Source organism: Leuresthes tenuis, unplaced genomic scaffold (genome assembly GCF_036924035.1).
Source record: "Leuresthes tenuis unplaced genomic scaffold, fLeuTen1.0.hap1 SCAF_13, whole genome shotgun sequence".
NCBI classification, from domain to species: Eukaryota; Metazoa; Chordata; class Actinopteri; order Atheriniformes; family Atherinopsidae; genus Leuresthes; species Leuresthes tenuis.
This window is the reverse complement of record NW_027325367.1, coordinates 1,496,161-1,521,469: the sequence shown is the minus strand read 5'-3', so window position 1 is coordinate 1,521,469 and position 25,309 is coordinate 1,496,161. Positions and strand designations below refer to the sequence as shown.

The following is a 25,309-nucleotide window of genomic DNA, read 5'->3' as shown; positions in this document are numbered from 1 at the left end:
GTTCTGCCAGAGGTTTCTTCCTGGTTCTGGTTCTGCCAGAGGTTTCTTCCTGGTTCTGCCAGAGGTTTCTTCCTGGTTCTGGTTCTGCCAGAGGTTTCTTCCTGGTTCTGGTTCTGCCAGAGGTTCCTTCCTGGTTCTGGTTCTGCCAGAGGTTTCTTCCTGAGTCTGGTTCTGCCAGAGGTTTCTTCCTGGTTCTGGTTCTGCCAGAGGTTTCTTCCTGGTTCTGGTTCTGCCAGAGGTTTCTTCCTGTTAAAGGGAGTCGTTCCTTTCCACAGTCCCTCAGGCTCAGGACGGGAGATTGGACTGAAGACAAGTTTCGGTCCAATCTGTTGGTTTCTTTAGCTCGGATATTATTTTTGAATTGGCTCCATATGAATTAATTGGATTATGATTACAATGAATTGAATTCCAATTGGCTTGAATTGGACTTTATTACTTAAGTGCCTTGAGATGACAATTGTTGTAATCTGGCGCTTTATAAATAAAATTTAATTGAATTGAATTGAATCATGTTTTAACCAGAAATAGTTTAAAATCTCCTTTTTTCCAGCTGACTGGGTGCAGAAACATTCTGTTATTTACTCTGAAATTTGTCAAAATGATTAAAATAATCAACAATTTTCAGTTTAACTGGAGATGAACCCTCAAATGTATCTTTAACTGTTTTAGTTCAGCTTCCTTGTGGTTAAAACCTCATGAGAAAGTTAAAATAACCGGACAGATGATGGATAAATCTGACCTGTTGAAGTGCCTGCGGAAGCTCTCGCTGAGCAGGTAGAGGGCGAAAGGGTTGACGCAGGAGGAGGAGAAGCTGAGGACCCGAGCCAGCAGGGTGATGACGAGGTGGGCCAGCGACAGATCCATCTGGTGGTAGTGGAAGGAGCGGTACATGTAGAGCACGTGGTTCGGGAACCAGCACAGCGCAAACAGGCCCACAAAGACCAGCACGATCTTCGCCAGACGCTTCCTGGTCTCCATCTGAAAGAGCAGAGGGGAAACACAGCGAGATGGAGGTGAACTATGCCCGGTTGTCACGACAACCACGAGCAGCAGGTGATGGAGCGCTATCTGTGCAGATCGTCGGGGGTTAAAACACTGGTTTGAAGTGTCAGAGGTCAGCTGCTAAACAGCCATCTGTGTTAAAAGAGAGGCTTTAGGCCACAGACCCACTTAACTAGGGACTGGATAGTGTAGCTGTATGATTGCCACCTTCCATGTGGAAGATCTGGGTTCAAATCCTCTGCATAAAGGTATTACCTCCAGTAGGGGTCCTTAGGCAAGACCCCCCTACCCTACATGCCTACCTGTAAGTCGCTTTGGATAAAAGCGTCTAAATGCATAAACAGAAACATAACTGATCATATTTCATCAAATCTGTGACTGTTTAGTATCAAACCGAACCAAAAATCTCTTAAACATGTTTATTTTTATGCATTTAGCAGACGCTTTTATCCAAAGCGACTTACAGGTAGGGTAAGGGGGTCTAGTCTAAGGACTCCTACTGGAGGTAATACCTTTCATGCAGGGGATTTGAACCCAGGTCTTCCACATGGAAGGTGGGAATCATACAGCTACACCATCCAGATGTCATTCTAGGAATAAAAATCCTTTCCTGCAGTTGTCAGGATGTCTTCAGTGTTTCATCAAAAAGTTTTGCTTTTAGCTCAGAACACATTTCCTGTTATTAGCGCTATTTAAAGGTGGAGAAGCAGCCTGCAAAGGGCCCTTTAGGAGGATGCTGAGGAGGATAAATGGGTCGGCACAGCCTGAGCAGTTGCACTTTGACAGCCTGTTTGAGTCGCCTGAGTCGGGGTTTTTAACCAGCTTAGCTTCAGCTGCTGAGCGCACAGGTGGAAGATATGACGTCATATCCCAGATATTCCCTGACATGGAAGTATTTCCCTTTAACAGAAGCTTTCTTCGTTGTAATGTTGTGGATCTTCACCACAGCTGCTGATTTGATCAGAAAAACATCGTAAATGCCTATTTTTAAAGTAAATTAATATCAATAAAAGCTGTAGACTGCAGTGATAAGCGTCTATATATGGGAACAGAAACAGGAAATAAAGACTGGCTGACTTTGACTGGTCGGTATTTCACTCTTCTTCACTTTTTCATTTGATGAGAAATAACTGATTGAATCCATCAGGGACTGAAACAGGTTCAGAATCGATGCAGAAGTCCCTAAAAGCAAAAATACTTCCCACAGTCACTTCCTCTTGTAGTGGAGCTGGACACGACTCCCACAAGGACCTGCGAGCTAAAAGCTTCCTCCAAATGCTCCATGATGAAACTGATGGAAACGGACAGAAGAAGAGTGGATCTGACAGTGTTTTAGCGCCGCATCGCTGAGAGTTCGCTGCTGTCAGAGGAGTTCCAGTCGGAGACATGTGGAAAACGTGTACTTTAAACATGTCCGGACACCCATGGCTGCACAGAAAGATGCTGGAAGTGCTTCTCTGTGTAGCGCAGATGGACATGATCCTGATGCTCTCAGGTCTTAGAGGAGCAAAGATGTCCTTCCGCTGTTTTTAAAATCCATTACTGCCATTCTGCCCTGGATTCATTGGCTGAGGAAGAGGCTGAAAAGCAGCTCAAAGCTGAAGGATGTGCACGAGAAAGGCTCCGAGTGGAGGATATCAGTCTTCCTTCTCCTCTGGTTACATCAGGCTGATGTTTCAGGGAGTGACATGTCTGCGTAACACGTTTGGTTTGGGCCATTTTTCTGCTGTATTTTAGCTCATTTTCACCTGTCAGAACATGTGATTCACAGACTGTTCACACCTCTGAGTTCTGAATGAACAGTTCAGGCTAACCTCCTCTGTGGGGGAGTCCTGGTCCATGAAATCCAGCTGAATTCACCGCTCAGATGCCGTCTTTGAGCTGCTTTAACGGTGATTCTGTGGTTATAAATCAGGATTTTATTAGAGCAGAGCGACAGGCTGGAAACGCTTTAACTTATCGTCTTAATGGGCTGGTTTTAGTCCCAGTTTCTGACAGAAGAAACAGAAAAACATGTGAATGAGAGCAGCTTTATGGGGACTTCAGCTGGATTAATAAACAGTTTTTACTGAAAGATGGAAGTTTGGAGCCTGAACAGCTCAGCTGAGTGTTTCCATGCAGGAGGATTCAAACCCAGCTGATCATCTGGGCCTGAAAGCTTCGATTCTGCACGTTTTTGGTCATATTTAAACATATTTTACATATATTTCTGATTCTTTCCAATAGACTGAGCTGCCAGCTGAGCATGACATCAGCAGATCTCAGACAAATGGCCTGAGCCACGTTCTTATCACCCAAATTTCTCACAAGCACCTGAAGAATTCAGTTTTTTAACAGATGCCATATGAATCTGGAGAAGCATAAAGTAATAAAACGACGGCGTCGCAGAGCTCAGCATCAGCGCACCAAGCTGAAGCCTCTCAGACACTCGAATAAACTCCTGACATCACATTCAAAGACAAAGACCCTGAGTTTTAACTCCCAGACTCCAGATGTTGCAGGGTCACTATTTTTCTGAGATTATTTCCCATCATGCACCTGGTAGAAATGCTTCCCGTTGAAGTGGATCGATTAGCAGCTTTTAGCCTCACTGCAGTTAGTTTCTGCTCCTTTTGTTTCGGTCCAACTGAACCGGACGTCTCTTTTTTATACCCTCATCGCCATGGTTACCGTCAGCCACAGCTTCCCCTGCTTCCTGTTTGGAAGTGACGACAAGGATGCAGAACGACATCATTTGCATAAAACGAGACTGAAGACTTACGGTGATATTAAACGGGTTTGGTTTTGACGTGAGAAATACCGCCTTAAAAGAGCCTGAACTGAGTTTTATGACCACCTTAAACCAAATGAGCGACTCTGGGAAACTCTGCGGCTTTGGAACTGCTTGAAAATCGTTTAATGCTGCAGAGTTTCTCTGTTTTCAGCATTTTTCATTGTCCTGGACGCCTGCTAACCTTATAGAACATCAACAGACAAATAAAGATGCTGATGGAGCTCATGTTTGTTAATGTTTCTGCACAATCTCAGGTTCTGAAAACCACGTTGTGCGTGTTTAATATCCGCTGGAATGAACCCGAACAGAAGAAAGAGAAACGGGTCTGTAGATCCCAGGTGTTCACCTGACAGTCTGAATGTTAATGAGGACGAATCTGGTCAATTTCCTGTTTTATTGTCTGAAATCTCTGGAGCACTAACTCCATCAAAAGGTCATTTGCACCCAAAGAGGACGATGGTGAGGAATTAATCATGAAATCATTTCAGTTGAGCAGTTTTTCACCACCTTGTCTGACTCTTAAAGAAGGAAACAGGAAGCTGAAGGAATGAAAAGTATCTTCCACAGGTTTCTATGCATCCATGTTCTTTCTTCATAGATGAGGAGCTGCTAACTGCAGCCTGTCAGTAAGCAGGAAATCTGGAGAGCGTCTGGGAATTGCTTGCTGCCAGATCCCATCAGAGACACAGCTGAGGTAGATCGACACTCGAGGCGACTGCTGTGCAGCGAGCCGGGAAGTTGTCATTCCTCTATAATTCTCCATATCCACTGAAGGCATCTCCTCAGTCAGGAGCTTGTTATTCCAACAGGTTTGCAGGTGAAAGACTCCCATCGTGCATGTGGGCAGAAAGCAGAGTTTTCTGCTATGATTCTGGTGCAAAAGGATTCCTTTTAAAGTTCTTTCTGCATGAATCCATCCATCCTGGAGGCAGCAGCAGGAGGGAAATATAAAAGAATGACATGTTTGCTGTGGCTTCTGTGCTTTACAGCTGCTGGCTCGCTTCCAAACAACGGATGCAAATGAACAAACAGGCTTCTTATGCCTCAGCATCGGAGTCCTTCCTGGACTTTAGTTACACAGCTTCCTGCTCTTTGCTCTCCAGCCTGACTTCATTGTGTTTTTGGTTCATTAAGGCTCCTGATCGTTGGTGGACTTCACCTGCAGGGCTGCGCCCTTTTTTACCCGGTTGAGTTAATCAGGACCGGGAAGCATCTGAAACGGGTTCTTTAATGTTGTTGTTGTCCGCTCTGAGTCCTGCGTCAGTGACACAGCCTGCTTACTTTAGGACCTGCCAGGTTTCACCAGGACCGGGAGGTTTCACCAGGACCGGGAGGTTAAAGGGCCGCCGGGCGGTTAAAGGGCCGCCGGGCGGTTAAAGGGCCGCCGGAAGGTTAAAGGGGGGATGGCCGGGCAGCGCCAGGAGGTTAAAGGGCCGTGGGGCGGTTAAAGGGGGGATGGCCGGGCAGCGCCGGGCGTACTCGTTACAGGACCAACTCGGTGCTGAGCTCATAAATAAACTAAGAACACAGACTTTTTCCTCCAGATTTGCACGCCGCAGCACGCCGCAGCACGCCGCAGCACGCCGCAGCACGCCGCAGCACGCCGCAGCACCGGGCTGCAGATCAGAAGCCTGATCGTGACTCATTTCTTCAGTTGATGCTCCGCTATGCCAGATCCAATTTGATTTAACCTACATAAAGAATCAATTAAGCTCTTGTGGAAATGCCCATTATTGGTCAGTCTGGTGAGATTGTGGAGCTTTTAATTCGTGTGTTTATTGGAGGAAACTGACTTTCTGTGACAGTATAAGAGGCAGAACCTCTTCTAAACGTTTTTAGAGTGACCTAAATCTGCCAAATAATCCCACATGTCACCGTTTATATCGCCCGATGTTTATCCTTCGCTCGACAGGGGGCTTAAAGATAACCGAAGTGCTGCACCACACCAGGAGTGGGTGTCAGACTCAGACTCAAACCACACATGCACAGAGACGCTTAACCAAGAGACGTGGAGACGGTCTGTGGAAGTAGTTCATCTGTTAGTTTTTACTGCAGCAGAGGATCTCCTCCTCTTTTGCACTTAGAGCTCATGGTGCTGTCATTATTTCAGGCTGCAGAACCTGAGCAGAAAAGCACAATGAAACTCCCAAACGTTACTGTTGGTGCACAACAGATAAATCCAGTCTGCAGTCATCCTGCAGCGAGGAGGAGGGGAGCAGAGACTCATATCTGCTGCTGTAGCCCGCCTCTACGGGTAATTTTTCTCTGTGTGAAGCACTGTGATGCAGAATTATTATCTGTATGATCCATTAAAAGTAAAAAAAGGAAGAGTTATAATGTTACTAAAACAGCAGAAGCCTTCAAACTGTGCAGCAGAAGCTGCATTAAGGTCAGAGCTTCACGTGACCCGGCACAGCTCCTGTGGACAGTTTTAATGCAGCTGAGGATAATCTGCAGGTGAGAGCAGCTCTGTGTGGCTGCCTTTCACCTTTAACCTCTGCTGTGACCAACAGATGAACAAAAGTTACGTTTTTCTTCTTTACCTCAGCCGCAGCTGAGCAATGAAGAGCCTCTACTGCCCCCTGCTGCCTGGGAGGGCACGACGCATTTTGGGACTTTTCTGCAGTGTTTTCTGATGTTCTGAAAGCAGATACAGCGTTAGAAGTTGTTTCTTCTTCTTCTGTTTATTAATTGCTGTAACGGCAGTTATGTTCATGTTTCGCCACTAGATGCAGCTGTGATTTTATGGCCATAGAGAATGTCCGTATAACACATTTGTTTTAAGTGTTTTGATGTATATATTTAATATTTTTAGCAATGTTTAGAGGATATAGTTAATAACATTTGGTGTTAGGTAAAAGTTAAAAGTTAAAACTTGATAAGTTTAGTTTAAGGTGACGTCACTTCCGGTTTAAAAAAGCGGTAAAATGGTAGCATTGATATGGATCCAATTAAGAAAGCAGTCAACGAAGACCGTAAGCGGTTTCAAGTTTACCGGTTTGTCCACTCGCAGGCCAAAGTGGTATGTTAGTTTATGTTTGTAAATGATATATTTTCTTTTAGTTGAGGCATGTGTAATGTAATATTTCCACATCATTTGTGTTTTATCAGTTCTGCGGTGGACTTTTGACGATGAAAACCACAGTAAAAATCAGTGAAAAGAACACAAGTCTCATATCTGTGAACAAGCCGGCATAATTGCTGTTACTTGCATGTGATTTAAAAAGTTAACATTGATATTTCTTCCTGAACTGGAAGATGTATGTTTATGGGAGACGCTTTTATCCATAAAACCTTACACTCATATCCCAGGGAGGCAGGGAGCTGAGGCCTGAGGACCCCTGCTGGGGTCGTACTTTTCATGCAGGTCAGGATTCAAGCCCTGGTCACCAGGAAAGCTGCAGTCTTCCCTCTACACCACATATGTCAAAGTCCGGTCCTGGAGGGCCGCTGTCCTGCAGGTTTTAGATGTTTCCCTGCTTCAACACACCTGATTCAGATTAAAAGGATCTCTTCCAAAGATTGTTAAGTTCTGCAGCAGTCTGCTAATGATGCATTGATCTGAATCAGGTGTGTTGAAGCAGGGAAACATCTAAAACCTGCAGGACAGCAGCCCTCGAGGATCGGAGTTTGACATCCCTGCTCTACAGCATCCAGTCAGCTACCTGAAGCCTGAAGCTCGGATAGTTCTGTTCTAACTGCTGCATTGAGTTGGAAACATCTTTGTTAGCTGGTTCTGATCAGCTGGGGGTGATCAGGTCCACAGGGACAAAGGTTTTCAGAATCCTGAAGGTGTTGCACCCAGTTTCCACCTCAAAGTCCTGAGGGTGTCAGTAATGGAGTTATCACAGTGAATTTAACTGTCATTCTGTGATGAGCTGAAGTAAAAAGCCTGTCTGAAGCCTCGGCCGCAGCTGCTGATTTTCTCAGCTGCACATTTTTCCACTTTGACCTTTTTTGGCGGCTTTGTGAGACTCACTTCTCCCTCTTTCATGTGTCACCCCTTCATCTCCTTCTCCCCTCGTCTCCCTCCATCTGTCACCTCCCTCTGCTTCTCCATCATTCCTCTTCTCCTGTGAACCTGCCGACCCTCTCTGTCTTCCTCGTTTTCTTTTCACTGTCAGTCACACAGAGTCCTCGCAGCATCGCTGGAATCACAAAACACCGCTGAGCTGAAAGCGTCTGCCTGATGCTGATGGAAACTACTCCGGAGAACAGACCTGAAGGACGGTAAAAAGCATCGATCTCCATGCTGATTCACTTACAACAGCAAGAACACGGGGAATTAAATTACTCAGATGAGGCGAAGACGTAATAAGATGAACGAAGGTTTTATTTAAACCAGCTGAGGCAGGATGAGCAAAACTATGAGCAAAAAGTACAAGAACAAAGAAAAGAAGAGACAACAGAAGGACTGATGGACAGACTGACTGCAGGAGAGAAACCATGAGGATAAAACCACAGAAAACCACAGAGAACCGCGAGGATGAGACCACAGAGAACCACAGAGAACCACAGAGAACCACGAGGATAAAACCACAGAGAACCGCGAGGATAAGACCACAGAGAACCGCGAGGATAAAACCACAGAGAACCACGAGGATAAGACCACAGAGAACCACGAGGATAAAACCACAGAGAACCACGAGGATAAAACCACAGAGAACCGCGAGGATAAGACCACAGAGAACCACGAGGATAAGACCACAGAGAACCACGAGGATAAAACCACAGAGAACCGCGAGGATAAGACCACAGAGAACCGCGAGGATAAAACCACTGAGAACCACGAGGATAAGACCACAGAGAACCACGAGGATAAAACCACAGAGAACCACGAGGATAAGACCACAGAGAACCACGAGGATAAAACCACAGAGAACCACGAGGATAAGACCACAGAGAACCACGAGGATAAAACCACAGAGAACCGCGAGGATAAGACCACAGAGAACCGCGAGGATAAAACCACTGAGAACCACGAGGATAAAACCACAGAGAACCACGAGGATAAAACCACAGAGAACCGCGAGGATAAGACCACAGAGAACCACGAGGATAAGACCACAGAGAACCACGAGGATAAAACCACAGAGAACCGCGAGGATAAGACCACAGAGAACCGCGAGGATAAAACCACTGAGAACCGCGAGGATAAGACCACAGAGAACTACGAGGATGAGACCACAGAGAACCACGAGGATGAGACCACAGAGAACCACGAGGATAAGACCACAGAGAACCACGAGGATAAGACCACTGAGAACCACAGAGAACCATGAGGATAAAACCACTGAGAACCACGAGGATAAGACCACAGAGAACCACGAGGATAAAACCACTGAGAACCACGAGGATAAGACCACAGAGAACCACGAGGATAAAACCACAGAGAACCACAGAGAACCGCGAGGATAAGACCACAGAGAACCACGAGGATAAGACCACAGAGAACCACAGAGAACCATGAGGATAAAACCACAGAGAACCACAGAGAACCACGAGGATGAGACCACAGAGAACCACAGAGAACCACGAGGATGAGACCACAGAGAACCGCGAGGATAAAACCACAGAGAACCACAGAGAACCACAGAGAACCACGAGGATAAGACCACAGAGAACCACGAGGATAAGACCACAGAGAACCACAGAGAACCGCGAGGATAAAACCACAGAGAACCACAGAGAACCACGAGGATAAGACCACAGAGAACCACGAGGATAAGACCACAGAGAACCACAGAGAACCACAGAGAACCACGAGGATAAGACCACAGAGAACCACGAGGATAAGACCACAGAGAACCACAGAGAACCGCGAGGATAAAACCACAGAGAACCACAGAGAACCACGAGGATAAAACCACAGAGAACCACAGAGAACCACAGAGAACCACGAGGATAAGACCACAGAGAACCACAGAGAACCGCGAGGATAAAACCACAGAGAACCACGAGGATGAGACCACAGAGAATCACAGAGAACCACGAAAAAGCAACAACACGACACAATTAAGGCTGATCGGAGAGCTATAAATACTGTCAGGTTGATGAGTGGAGAACAGGTGAGTATTTACCAGGAGACACGTCTGAACTGAGGACATTTAGGGATAATAAGGAGAACTAAAACTGAACCAAAGACTGAAAACAACCAGAAACTATAAAGAACACGGAACACAAACTCAGGAGAGACATTAAAACAAAGACAAACAGGATTTATTTTCTGTCAACTGAAGAGATACCAAAACTTAAACCGGAATTAAATTGAACCAAAACACAAAACAAAGACTAAATCGGGGCACTAACCGGAGCACTAACCGGGGAACTAACTGGGGAACTAACCGGGGAACTAACTGGGGAACTAACCGGGGTACTAACCGTGGTGCTAACCAGGGTACTAACCGGGGAACTAACCGGGGTACTAACCAGGGTACTAACCGGAGCACTAACCGAGGCACAAACCGGGGAACTAACTGAGGCACTAACCGGGGAACTAACTGGGGAACTAACCGGGGCACTAACCGGGGAACTAACTGGGGAACTAACCGTGGTACTAACCAGGGCACTAACCGGGGAACTAACCGGGGTACTAACCAGGGTACTAACCGGAGCACTAACCGAGGCACAAACTGAGGCACTAACCGGGGAACTAACTGGGGAACTAACTGGGTCACTAACCAGGGTACTAACCAGGGAACTAACCGAGGCACAAACTGAGGCACTAACCGGGTGAATGTATATTGATACAATGTTCTCTCACAGCTGGAGTCACGATTTTCACAGCTGCCTCGACTCATAATTCTGCTTTTGGAGAGAATGAAAATCACATTAAATACGAGGTTTGTGATTTATTTTCCTTCTTCTCTGTATTTCAGATCGTTGTGCAACATCGTCTGACCCTATAAGGTGTTTAATCTTACCCCAACTCAGAGAAAACATCTTTTACAAAGAAAGTAGGGATTCCTACATTTCCTTTGACTATGAACTCAAAATGTTTTAATATTCCGACAACCTGATTTAATTTGATAAAGTATTTTCAGCTTTTCATTTCAGGGCTGAAAGGTTCCACAGAAGGTGAAAGTCTTTCAGCACTTTGTCGTGTTTCTGCTGCTTCTTACAGGTTTTGGATGCTGACAACAGTTTGGATGTTCTGTCTGCTCTTTGGTCCAAAGCCTTCATCTCCTAAATCTACGGATTCGTTTCATTCAGACATTCGTCTGTTTCAGGATTTTCAAAGAAACACGAAGAAAATTTGTTGGATGTTACAAAACAGTCAGAAAAACCTGTTTGAGCCCGTACACGTGCACAGTCATACTCATCACATCAGGGCCTCACAAGCTCAAAATTACAGCTCAATTTAGCTCGAAATCTACGATGAACTTCACTGATTTCATCAGAGTTATTGATGTAAATGAAATGTCATATTTTCACATGTTGATATATAAAAATAGAGGGACTTTCAGCAGGGATGTGTGTGTGTTTGGTGCACGAGCCGTGAACGTGTGCAGCATCCAATGCATTTCTTATCTCGGGGAACATAATTAATCAGCTCTCAGATGAGACAGAAGGTGTTGATGTGACCGTCTGCGGTAAATGATTGTGTTCTGACCCGATAAGATGTGAGGACTGAAGAGGTTTTTCCCATTCAGGAAAGTACTGATAGAATGCCTCCTTCACGAGAAGCCACAGATAGATTTAGCTGTAATGAGATGAATTACACGACACCCAATACGACACAAATGGAGAAACTGAGACAGGAAACAGGAATTTAATGCTGAAGATTGGATTTCTGACTTCAGGGGGAAAGAAAATCAGTTTGCTGTCACCAGAGCTAAAGACTTCAGATTCAAATGCAGCAATAAATCGATTTGGTTGACAGCTTCCTTTTCCAGCCAATTTACTCTCTCTTCTAAAGATAATCCTCACCGTGAATAACTTTTTAAAATAGTTATGAAGGTAGTTTAAAGGGAAACGTTTCTCCAGTCACAACAAGGTTCACAGCTGCAGCTAAATCTGAGCAAAACAGGAGTTAGAGTTGAATCTGAGGAGCCGGTTCACAGTGGACAACGCTGCACACCCCCCGCTCAGCATAGTGACTAAACAGTGTGTTCAGAGGCTTCTTCAGGTGCTTCCTGCCTGCAGTGCAGCTGCAGGGATTATTTCCCATCAGAAGGTGGAGGAAGGAGCTGGAAACAGGGAGACCCGTCACATTTTTACATATTTTCTGACTTGTTAACAGACTATGGCGTAACCACGCATTCTTTGGGGGGGTCGTGTCCCCCCCAATATTGAGAAAATACCAACCTGTCCCCCCCAATATACAGAAGAAAACATGTAAAATGCATGTTCTCCTTTTATGAACCCTGTCAAGGGGTCGGTCTCTTGTTATGTCTTATTTATTTTCAACTTATTTCCGTGTGTTACCATGGGAACGTAACGGCTGCGCCGCTACGTCGCTAACACTCTAGCCAATGAGAGTGACCCACCGGGCGCGCTTGCGTGTGTTACCATGGGAACGTAACGGCTGCGCCGCGGTTACCGTGGGAACGTAACGGCTCAATGAGCGTGACCCACCGGGCGCGCCGCCGTCTCAGCAGCGGCTCTCCTTATCTTTACGCTGGACTTCTACTTTTGACGGAGCCGCTGCTCAACAGAGCAGATTGTACCAGAACAGGAAATCCAACACAGAATCAACAAAATAAACTTCCGCCCCCTTTCAAAATAAAACAACTTAAAACAAAAATAACATTAGACTATTAGACTTTTCATTGTTAATGCACATTTTGAGACATTGACACAATAGAAATTAACTTAAAAGTCCTCAGCACCTTTTTTTGTTAAAGGAAAAGTCTGTAATTTGTTACATCATTAGTTGTCCTTATTAAAATATTTCCAGAAACATGCTTTGGGTATTTGGTCGTTTTCCATTGGAAGCTGTCCTATTTGCTACAGAACTACTGGAAGAGCATAACTGTAATTGGTAGGTGTGTTTAAGGTCAGTAAACAGTAAGCAACTAACCAAAACAAAGTGGGGGGGCAGTCACTGTCTCGGAGAAATTACACTATTCCTTTAGATGTGAACTTACATGGTCAATGTAGTCCTCTAAACTATGTTCTAAATGTCCAATTTTTCATCTATAAATAAAGAATTATAGATAATGCACTCAACCATTTTGTTTTTCTTGGACCCCCCCCAATGTCTAAACCATGGTTACGCCCTTGTTAACAGCAACGAGACGTTTCCCAGTTAAATATGAACAACTGCTTTCAATTAAAGCATAAAAATGTTTGACCCACAGCTCCAAACATGAGGAAATATCTGAATAAAAGCACGTTATAAAATGCAAACAGAGGTCTTGAGTTATCTGGAGTTTCTGCTCCAAAGCCTTCAGCTTTGGATGGTTTCTGCTGTTGTTTCCTGTCATTAACACCAGTTTTTCTTTAACAGCTTCCACTCAGCAGGGATTATTCCCCATTCAGCCACAGGAGCACGAGGGAGGCCCAAGCCTGGTGCTGGGTGATAAGGTCGGTCCCATCCAGGTAAAAAATCTTCACTCCATCTATGCTTTGTGCAGATCGGCTCCATGAGTTTGATTATTTCCTCACAGGTTAGCTTTGTGCCACAGTTTGTTTAATCATGTTATGTTCTAGTCATGTTTTTCACGTTCAGTTCACCTGGTTAATGGTTCTCAGCTGCACCTCATGTCACTGATCACTCCCCTCACAGTATTTAGCCTCCTGGTTTCCTTTCAGTCACTGCAGAATCCTCACTATCCCTCCATGCTCTGCACAGATAAGTCTGGTTTCATGCCTCATAGTCTTGTTTTGTCATAGTTCTGTTTTATTCATAGTCTTGTAATGGAAGTTTAATCATAGTCTTGTCTTATTTCTTTCACAGCCTTGGTTTTGTTAACATTAAGTATTTTTGAATCGCCTTTTGTTCCTGCCTTTTGCTCCCTATTTTGTGGAATAAACCTTGTTTTTGTGAATGAAAGAGCTGCATCTGGGTCCTACCTTTTCGTCCGTGACACTTTGCAGAGGACAGATACATTTATGTTGTTATGAGGAGTGAAAGGATTTCATTTTGCACACAAACAGGATCCTTTAGACCACATATGTCAAAGTCCGGTCCTGGAGGGCCGCTGTCCTGCAGGTTTTAGATGTTTCCCTGCTTCACCTGATTCAGATTAAATGGATCTCTTCCAAAGATTGTTAAGTTCTGCAGCAGCCTGCTAATGATGCATTGATCTGATTCAGGTGCGTTGGAGCAGGAAACATCTAAAACCTGCAGGACAGCGGCCCTCCAGGACCGGAGTTTCTGCTATAGATGGTAACAAACTCAGGAGTAACTCAGAGTGTTGGACGCTGATGATGTGACACCTGAGCATCAGTTTCTGTCCTTAAGCCTTTCAGGCTGTGAACAGGACCTTATTCTCCTTCTAAAGCTGTTATTCACACCTTCTGTGATGAGCCCCGAACTGTTTTCCCGTCTTCACACACCTGTTTCTTGCCTTTGCCCTGCTTTACCCCGTGGTGTCGATCGTCTCCTGCTGGGAACTTCAGCCTGTTGTTTCCGTGTCTTTCCTTCATCATGACATCACAGTCTGGCCTGGATTTGTGGCCTTTGCTGCCATCTTTGCATGTTGCAGAACCCGGAGGCTGATTCCCTGACTTCAGGGTTTTACTGATTTTACTTCAAACCTGCTCTGATGCATGTTTGATTCTCCTGCTGGTTGGACATCACAGGAGCCACAGATCCATCCTGTTCCCCTGCTCCTTGAACGGTTTTACATCATAGAAGCAGTTAATACCAGATTTAATAGGCACATGCGCCTCTTCACATTAACAACGTTCACCAGGAGCCAACTTAATCTAATTCTTTGCTGGATTTTTTCCTCTTTCTTAAGGACATCACTTTCAGATCCTGTTCATCTGCTGTAGATAGTTTTTTAGGCCTGACACTTCTTCTTTTGTCCTCCACTTGTCCAGTTTCCTCAAATGTTTTAAGGACACACTGCACACCATGCTGAGATATGCCAAGTTTTCAGCTAATAGCTCTTTGGGAATCACCTTGTTGCTGCAGAAATCCTATTTTCTGTCTGTCAAACTGTGTTTTCTTTGCTGTTTTTCATAGATGCAGCTAAAGAAATGGGAACAAATGATGTGTCTTTGTGACAAAGTGCCTAAAGATCCAGTTTAAAATGGCTTCTTTGCTAAGTTGTCTGTTCTGTGTCGACACAACACTGGTTCATCCCATGAGTTAAGTGTTTTTTTTCTTCTGCAGGAGGAGGAAATCTGAGCACTTATTCAGCTGCTGCTTGTTTTTTAAGTGGAGAGAAAAGTGGGAATCAGGGGGAACGACAGCAGAGGTTCTTATCTTTGACTTTGTCAGGTGCTCTTCGCTTTAAACGTTTCCAGGCTTTGGGCTGATGTTCGGCCATGTTTCTTTGTTAGTTTTAGTTTGAGTCTAATGAGCCTCATTCTCTGCTTCAGACTCTGTGTCAGTGTCGCGTACCACAGAGGGATTCAGGACGCAGGGTCGTGCGGTTTCAAGAGGTTTTATTATCAGCACCAGACCAGATGACGGCCCTGCAGGGCGATCTCCCGCAGCGCAAACGAAACAAGCTATAAAACGCCTAAACGCTCTCCTCTGTTACTGAGGTGGAGGAGGAGCGCGGCTATGAAAGTTAAACATAAACTCTCTCCAAAAACGGGAGGAAAACAGAAACGCTATGAACACTTTAAGAAAACTAAGTCACGCTCTCAAAGTGAGGCGGAATAAAACAAAAGGCGCACTCTTTACAAGCAGAGGCTCTATGAAACTTTAACTTAAAGCTCTCCTTTAACGGAGGCGACTATGACAAGAAACAACGAAAAATCACTCTGTGAAAATGGAGGAAAAACAAGGCTATGGTTTCTTATCTTTGACTTTGTCAGGTGCTCTTCGCTTTAAACGTTTCCAGGCTTTGGGATGATTATGTTCGGCCATGTTTCTTTGTTAGTTTTAGTTTCGTAGTGATGCTGGTTCTGACTGCTTTATTCACTGAATAACCGTGTGGAACAGCTGTGGAAAACCTTGTTAATAAGCTGCTTTTTTGCTGCTTTATGGTCTTCGTGTCAGAGTTCTGTTTGTTTCTGTGTTCATGCCTCCTTGTTTCTGGTATTTCAGCTCTTATGGACCCCCTCAGGTACCGTTACTTCCTGTCTCTGCTGCCAGACACCCCAGCTGACCTCCCTCAGTACATGCAGCTGAGGAGGAAGGAGAAGTTTTCAGGTTCCTGCTCCATCTTTGTTCCAACCCTCACCTGAGCTCACAGATCTGGGTTCTGACCCAAAGAACGAGGTCCTGGATACCAGCGACCTCCTCGCTGTTCCCGGCTCTTTCTCTGTCTTCCAGCTTCATTGTGCCTTTGGTTTAGTTCTCAGGAAAGCGTCCGCCTGCCTCTGGCTCCCTGTTCTGCGCCTTTTCATCACATTCGTAGTGATGCTGGTTCTGGCTGCTTTATTCACTGAATAACCGTGTGGAACAGTTGTGGAAGACCTTGTTAATAAGCTGCTTTTTTGCTGCTTTATGCTATGAAAACAGCCAACATATCTGCAGTTCTGTGTCTCCTCCTCATCATCTCGACCTCGGACTGTCTCTGCTGCAGATGAAGCAGCTGCTTCTGCCCCCTGATGCTGTCCTTCTACAACCTGACGTGTTAAAACCTGCTCTGACGTCACACGGCTTCTGTTCATCTCCCCATGCAGGACCAAATAAAACAGATTAAACTTTTACACTCAGTAAAGCTATAAGATTCATGCACACAGCTCCATGTTGAACCAGAGGCTCACATGGCCTCATGAATGTGGCAGAAGCCATGAATGCCGTGGTTTCTGCCCTGCATGACTGAGGGAACCGGTCACCTGTCTCTTGGTGTGTTCGCTGACTTCGCCCGGCATGTCGTGGGCGCTCTTGATGAGCGTGCGGGCGATGTGGTAATAATACACCGAGATGATGGCCAGAGGGATCAGAAAGTAGACCAGGAAGATCATCACGGAGTGGATCTTCGGATGCATCTGATTGGACAGCGGGTACGGCACGCAGTTCACAAAGGTGACGTTCATGTTGTCCCGGTGGCCCTGAGGGAGCAGGAAGAGATTAATGAGGGAGAAGTGACACAGAGAAAGAGGGTTTCTGACTGGGGGAAACGACCTGAAAGTATCGGAGCGGCAGCTCAGGGAAGGAGGTGAAACACTGAACCCTCCATTTAGAAAGGAAAGGACGTGATGCTTTGAAAGTTACTGAAAAAACTGCGACTCGTGTAACTAAAGCAGCTTTTTATTATAGTTTTACTGTAGTTTTTCCTGATTATTCACTGGTTAAAGGAGAGGGGAGAAAGGTACCACCAGAATCTGATCCTAAAGGGGAGCTGAGGAGCTTTAAAGAGCTTTAAAATCATCTGATTGTTGCCCAGCCTCGTCACACCTTTCCTTTCCGTTTCTCTTTTTGCTCTGTTACCTGCATGGAGATGACTTGTGAGAAGATGGCCTCAGGAACAGCCAGCAGGACTGACAGCAGCCAGATGGAAACTGCTTTCAGGCAGGTCCAGAAGACGGCGCTGGTGGTCTGGATGTCCATCGGGTTTACGATGGCTTTATACCTGAGGGGCACAGAGGAGCGATAAACTGTGAACATCAGCCATAAAACATGAGCTGCTGACTCTTTAAATATGGTAAGACTCACTCTTTGGTGTGAAAACGGTGATGATGTAACACCATTTTTATGCAGATGACATTTTAAAGGTCATATTTCAGTAAAGACAACAGCAAAAACCGCACAGATTCAGCGTCTCCCACCAGTTAAATTCAGGTATGGCTGCAGGTGTTGGAGCTCTGGATCCTGGAAGCTTCTGACTTTAACGTCTCTTTCTGCAGATGGGATCCATTCTCCCTGCTCTGGTTGGTCTGTTGATCCATTCTCCCTGCTCTGGTTGGTCTGTTCTGGACACTGAATCCTGAGGGTCTCGTTTCAGAGCTTTTTGGGGTCAGATATTAAACGCAGGAAGTGTTCTGCTCTCAGTTCCAGATCGACTGTGAGCGCTTTGTCAGCCAAAAACACCTCCTCTCCTGGATCTTTCTTCTTCTTTTGTTGCTCAGTAAATCATCCCAAAGCAACAGAAATCCAGAGCTATGAGGACTTACTTCACAGCTTCTTCTCATGCTGAGCTGCCGTCACTTTTACAGCAACGACCGACAGAAAGATGTCAAAGGAGACGGTTTGAAGGGCGACTGAAACACAGGAGTTTGCACAGATCTGCAGAACAAGAGGATCGATCTGGATTAATGTAGCTCTCTCACGATCGCAGGAGAAACTGCAGAATTCAAGCTTCAGAGGCGGAGAAGTGACATGCTTTCTGTCACCTTTTGGACTAAATGCTGTAATAAAACTTTAAGCCCTTGAACTTCAGCTGAAATCCTCGCTGTAAAGAGCTGCAGATCCCAGTTGAACAGAATGACGGCAGCTTAAAGCAGGCGTCTGCCTCTCGTTTCATCAGAGGACACCTCAGAGTTCGCACTGCCTCTCAGCTTTGGCTGAAACGCTTTCTGTTGGTCACCTCTCACACTTTCTGAGAATCTTTCTGTTAAAAACTAACCTTTGAACCTTTGTGTTGTAGTTTGCATGAAAACGTTCGTTCCTCTGATTTATTCCCACTGAACTCTCCTGTCCCTGAATGCACCGCTGACATCACCTGCTGTAGTTTGGGTGGATGCTGCCCTTTTATTCATCTATTCCTGAGGGTGAGGAATCAGTTTACTCCTTTGCTCACCTGGATTCAGTTGACATCGTCATCATTTTTCACAGCCGCGGCATCCTCAGACGTTTGCTACGGAGGGTGTTCAGGATTTCATTTGGAGCTCCTCCACCTGCTGTTTGGATAAATAAACATTCTTGACTTTGAATGGATCTGTGTCCTGAGGCCCTGACACAAAGGTCAGATGTAACTCTGGGGTCCCAAACCAGGCGTCCTCCGGGTTGAAATCCCGTCCATGAACTCCATGAACTCCATGTTAGCAGTGGCCAGTTTATCCCTCTTGTTGCACACAGTTCTTAAAGATAACCGAGGCCTGGCAGCTCCTTCAGAGCAGCAACACTCACAGCTTCACCTCACAGTGATGGGGAAATGATTCATCACTCTTTCATCGGGGGGATACCGTCTGGAGTGGAAACCACCAGCTTCTTTTGGCATTTATCACGTCCTTCCTGTCTGTCCGGCTGTCACTCTTCAGCTCTCCTCTCTAAGCTTTCATTCTTTAATCGCCTGTTTTTGATTCTTACCGCCACCTTTAACTCTTTCTACGTGTGATTCTTGCCGATCCACTGATCTCTTCTCCTCATTTATTCCCCTCACTGTTTTTCACTTATCTAACCTTTATGTTTCTGTCTGTTGTACCTATTCAGTTCCTCCTGTTAATGCTGTTTAATGAGCTACTGTGGATGAGAAATAATCCTCCAGATGGAAAATACTGTTCCCACATGAAGAGTCGGCTTCATGAACAACACAAGAAGCTGAAAGAAGTCGAACACACAAAATAAACTGGTTATTTAAGCAGAAAACATCTGTCAACGACAGGTTTTTAATTATGTTAACTGTGGCCGACTCTTTAACTAATTTTCTGAATAGAATCTGTAGATTTAACTCTATAATAAATCATTTAATTACTCCCGTCTGTCACATCCTTCACATCTGGGCCCAAAACAGATCTACTTGGCAAAGGAATTAGACTGAAATCAGCGCTCTGTGAGACTGAGAGAAGGTCTTTCAGGCAGGTGAAAGTGAACCACAACCACAGCTGCCTTCATCACAAAAAGTCATCTTTACTGGGTGGCAGAGTTTTTAGATTTTGGTTTTCTATCTTAAAAAGTGAAAGAATATTCAGATGAAGAGGAGCTGAATGAGTTTTGCTTACAGCTAAAATGCAGCAACAAAGACGCTGAAGCTACGACCAGCTCAGAAAATCAGAGCAGGTCACACCCCGGTACCATAGGTGGCGCTGTCCCCATTTCCGCCACTTCCTGTTGACGTCTTCACCAACAACAACAACTGTCACGATCTACGTTCTGTTCCTTGTCTCGTCATTTCCTGTTTTATTTTGAAATCACTAACCTTCTCCTCTGGTTTCAGGTATCTTGCCCTTCCTCCCGTGTTCTTCTGATTATCTTCCCTGATTCCCAAAGTGTTTCCACCTGTTCCCCTTTGGTCCCTCATGTGTTCATATAGTCTGCGTTTCCCTTGCCTCGTCGCCAGTATGTTGTCTCCTTTTGAGCTTCATTACCGGCCATCTGTCTTGTCCCATGTTCCATAGAAACCACGAGCCTGCAGCGAGCGTTTCTCCAGCAGTGCTGTCTTATCTGTAGTTTGTTCCATAGCTTTAGTTTATTTATTGTAACGGTAAGTTTCATAGCCTTGTGTGTTCCTCCATTTTTAAGGAGAGATTTTTGTTCTAACCTGTCATCTCCGTTAAAGGAGAGCTTTAAGTTAAAGTTAAATTATCATAGAGCCTCTGTTTTGTAAGGAGTGCCTCTTTTGTTTTATTCCGCCTCATTAGAAGAGCGAGTCTTTGTTTTGTTATTCATAGCTTTTCTGTTTTCCTCCCAGCGTGGAGAGTTTTATGTTTTGTAAATTTCCTGCGCTCCTTCTCCACGATACGCTTAGGAGTTTTAAGCCTTTAAGCTCGTTTCTTTTGCGCTGCCAGGAGATCGCCCTGCATTGCCGTGTTTATAATAAACCTTCTGAACCCAAGAGACCCTGCATCTGTGTCCTAAGTCCCACGAGGTACCTAAAAACCTAAACTGTGACACAGATTAACTGGATTACAGCTACAGTTGGGTTCTGCTCCTTATCTGAGGGTAATTATCCTTGGATATATGGCGGTGAATGAATGGAATCACTGGCACAAAGCAGGTCATACCCCAGTACCATAGGTGGCGCTGTCCCCATTTCAGCTATCGCTAATAGAGCCACTTCCTGTTGACGTCTTCACCGCCAACAGCAACAAACTCAGGTATTCAGAAAGATGGCGAACGCAGAGCGAGATGAAGCTGCGTCCCTCTCCATCTGTGATGAGCTGGTTATGGCACAGACGATGCACAGCGGCACATTCTCCATCGCCTTGTTTCTTTCTTTCTGACGACAGCAACAGGAATATCGTCTCCTTCCACTTCCGGGTGACGATCCCGGGAAAAAATCTGGAGCAGAACGCTCGATCCGGTCGAGTTATCTCGGGGTCTTAATTCAATCTGATTCGATTTCTTGTCGGATTAATCTTGTTACATGAGCTGAATAACTCAGTCTTATTGTAATTTAGCCATTAATCCGATTGCCTGCATCTAACCGCCCTGACTGTGATGGAGAGTTGAGGATCACCACCAACACCTGGTAGTTTTCCAAACTTCCACCAGAGGCAGCTGGGAATAACAGACTGGATTGATACTCTCCCTCCTGCTGAGACTTCGGACAAACCCTCCATGAAAAAGTAAGTTTAACGCAGCCAAAAGGTGACTGAACTGATCGATCTCTGCAGTGAAGCTTTGGGAGTTCACATCGAAGTCTCAGCCCTGTTGGCTCAGTTCGTTTGACCTGATCTGAGACCCGTCATCCACCTTTTCTTTGACTGACAGTCCTAAAAAGCAGGTGATTTATTTCTGCTTTTCTCAGAGTTGATAATAACGCTCATTTCCACAGAAATGGTGTGAAGAGATACAGCTAAAAAAGGTATAAAACAGGGTGGAAACACAGCGTAAGACAGAGATTGGGCAGTTTAATGTCTCCAGTGGGACAGAAGTATAACTCAGCTGATTTATTTACACTCGAACCTTCGGGTAAACGCAGCCGGCCGACTCGCTGACCTTTGCAGATCAAGGCCTCATCCTCATGAAACAGCCGAGGAACCTACCGCTAAGAAGCAGTCAGCTCCCATGGTGCATTGCAGCAGCAGCAGCAAAAATACCTGCAGCCGTGAGGAGAAACACAAACAGCTTTCCTGTCTCATCTCTATCAGATGCTGGAGGATTCAACAGCTGTTGGCATTCTGCAGATTTCTGAAACACACTTCAGACGCCTGCTGCAAGAAGAAGGTAAATCCATCATTTAAACTCCTGTTTTCAACACAAATCATCCAGTAATTCCTTCATTTCTCCTCTGACAGCATCTTCTGCTCGTATCTTTGTTAGATGATGAGATAATTCAGTCGTCCTCCATCTTAAATCCCTCATTAGACTGAGCTGGCCTGTGATTCGGCTGATCTGCTGACTCAGACTGCAGGTCACATGTTCTCATGATGGAGCCACAGAGGTCAGAGAGATGCATTTTAAACAGGGAAAGGTTCCTGGTTCTGATCCCAGCTGGCTTCTTTCTGTGAGTTTGCATGTTCTCCAGGTGCAGGTGTTCAAATGATCGTGTCCTCGCTCCTCATGAAGCTGCTTTGGCTCTTAATATTTAGTGAAAACTGGATAATGTGGACTCTGATCTCCATCTTTTAGGAGGTCTGTGCTGGACTTTAGAGTCAAACTGATCCCTGAAACAGCAAAACTGGGAGCATCAGCTGTAAATATCACAGCTTTGTGTCATCAATTATTCACTGAACCTCTTACATTTGCATTTTTTCAGATTTTCCACCTGTTTTTAATCTGAAAAGTGAAAATATGACAGATGTAAAAGCATCTGCTGATGAACCTGTGATACTGAGCAGCATCTTCAGCTCGTATCTTTGTTAGATGATGAGATAATTCAGTCGTCCCCCATCTTAAATCCCTCATTAGACTGAGCAGGCCTGTGATTCGGCTGATCTGCTGACTCAGGCTGCAGGTCACATGTTCTCATGATGGCGCCACACCGGTCAGAGAGATGCGTTTTAAACAGGGAAATGGTCCTGGTTCTGATCCCAGCTGGATTCTTTCTGTGAGTTTGCATGTTCTCCAGGTGCAGGTGTTCAAATGATCGTGTCCTCGCTCCTCATGAAGCTGCTTTGGCTCTTAATATTTAGTGAAAACTGGATAATGTGGACTCTGATCTGATGTCTCCATCTTTTAGGAGGTCTGCGCTGGACCTTTAGAGTCAAACTGATCCCTTAAACAGCACAACTGGGACCATCAGCTGTAAATATCACAGCTTTGTGTCATTAATTATTCACTGAACCTCTTACATTTGCATTTTTTTCAGATTTTCCACCTGTTTTTAATCTGAAAAGTGAAAATATGAAAGATGTAAAAGCATCTGCTGATGAACCTGAGCATCTTCAGTCCTCATGCTGCTGGACGGGACAAAAGGACGAGGCGAGGGGCTCCAGGGAGGAAGCGGCAGTCCTGCCTCACTCAGAGGGTTTATTTCACTGCTGATGCTCCAGATGTTCCAGATGCTCACGGTCCCACAGAGTGGAAGCACAGGCGGTGGCATGTAGTTCACCTAAAGGCCACCCGGGTCATCAATATTGATGGTTTTCTAAGTTGGACACCTTTAACGCGAGTTAACTGGATATTGGATGGCTGCTCTGACCCGAGCCATGAATATTTCACACAGCTCAGCTCCTGTCTGCTTTCACAGTCTGTCAGGAGTTAACTTTCCTGCTTCTGCACAGCAACTTTTCCATAGAAATACAAACTCAGGGCCTCCTTTATCTCAGCGATGCCTGGGTTGGGCCGTCAGGACCTTAATGAGACTCCGACTGTCTGCAGAGTTGCTTCCAGTTTGTCAGGGACCGGCAGAACACAGATGCTGGGTTTTCAGGTGGTTTAATGAAGATTCTCCAGAACAGAGGCTCTGAAAACCTGAAGCAGTCTCCTCAGTAACTGTATTAGAGGATGGTGCAGCTGTGGAAATGATCAAAAACTCTCTCCACTCCAGGAGGAAAACAGAAGAGGCTGTGAACTGTAACAAATAACTAACAGCTCTCCTGATGAGGCAACAAAGACGATGGAGCATAAAACTCTCCACGAAGGGAGGCACCATAAAACTCTTATAACTCTCCTTTAAAGGAGGCGTAACGATCTCTATAAACCAAGACAACAGCTCTCCTCTGGCAGAGGTTCTATGAAACATTAATGGAAACCAAAATCTCTCCTAAATGGAGGAACAGAACAGGAAACTTCCGTGGTTTAAACTCGGTCTATGGAAACGTTCTGCAGGATCGCTCCACTGCAGCCTCAGAGGACTCCAAGCTATGGGTTTGTTTGCTATGGGACGAAGAACAGGAAACATGAGGTGGAACAACAGGTGGAAACACTTTGGAATCACCTGAAACAAGAGTTAACTTTTCAAAATAAAACAGGAACTGACGAGAAAAGACAGGAATCTAAACAAAATGTGTCAAGAGTTGTATTTTCAGACTCCGAATCAAGTTTGTTGCCAGGTTTGCACTGACAAGGAATTTGACTTGGAGTAGTTGAGTATTACATATAGACAGGATATTTATGTATATATACAGAGTTTATAATAAGGAGCTGTAGCTGAATGCTGTAAACACTATAAATGCAGACACCCAACAGGATAAAGAGCTCCCAAATAAATAAAAGAGGGTTTATAACACTGTAATAACACTGTTATAACACTGTTATTAATGTCCAAACAGGAACTAGCAACATGTTTCCATCCAAAAGGGATTCAAATCATTGGGAAATGAGCATTAAAAGAAATGCGAATCGCCTGTTTATCCATCAAAAGAACGGACTCGGGTTGGCATGACAACCAGCCCGTAAACATTTTACCGGCTTCCCGACCCGGAGATGGAGGGAGGACTTGAATCCTTATTAAGTGAAGCTGTCAGCCCAGTCAGAGGAGTTATTTACTGCCCTTAACTGCGAATCAAACCTCTCGAATCAACCAAAACCCGACCCAAGCGTTTCCATCATAATGTCCCGATGCGATACTTCTCGATGCTAAACAGGCTGAAGGAAACTCACCCAGTCAGATCCCAGGAGATTCTGTTTTTGTGTCCACATAAAAGGAAATATCAGGATACAAACCAGTGAATTAAAGTTAGTGAAAGCTTCACGAACTTCTGAGGCTGTTTTTCCTGTTGAAGCTGGTGATTTTCCTGACAACATGAACCTTTTTAACGTGTCTCAGCTTCTTCTGAGTCTGCTCCACCTTTATTCTTTTTACATCTCCACATCATGCACCCAAGTTAAAGACGTCTGTGGAAGGATTTTAGCTCTGTTAACATGAAGTTGCTCCTTCGTGCCGCTTTGCATTACTAAACATAAAGATCAGACCATACCTGACCCAACATGCCCCCCAGCTCCTGCTGCAGGCCATGGTCATCTCCCACCTTCACTACAGCAACGCTCTCCTAACTGGTCTCCTAACTGGTTTCCTAACTGGTCTCCTAACTGGTCTCCTAACTGGTCTCCTAACTGGTCTCCTAACTGGTCTCCTAACCGGTCTCCTAACTGGTCTCCTAACTGGTTTCCTAACTGGTTTCCTAACTGGTTTCCTAACTGGTCTCCTAACTGGTCTCCTAACTGGTCTCCTAACTGGTCTCCTAACTGGTTTC

The 25,309-nt window shown here is 45.1% G+C and overlaps 1 protein-coding gene across 3 annotated transcripts in view; it reads right to left on the bottom strand.

Moving 5' to 3' along the window:
• The window catches only part of nmbr (neuromedin B receptor), a 56,343-nt gene that overhangs the window by 9,308 nt on the left and 21,726 nt on the right, over positions 1 to 25,309 (bottom strand). For 2 of the 3 annotated variants that reach the window (XM_072362091.1, XM_072362093.1), the window contains exons 2-4: positions 17,280 to 17,421; positions 16,685 to 16,900; positions 740 to 978 (exon numbers count right to left, since the gene is read on the bottom strand). In XM_072362091.1, the coding sequence (XP_072218192.1) occupies positions 740 to 978; positions 16,685 to 16,900; positions 17,280 to 17,421 (597 nt within the window). The remainder of the gene's footprint in view (positions 1 to 739; positions 979 to 16,684; positions 16,901 to 17,279; positions 17,422 to 25,309) is intronic. The other variant, XM_072362092.1, reaches the window with a different exon arrangement.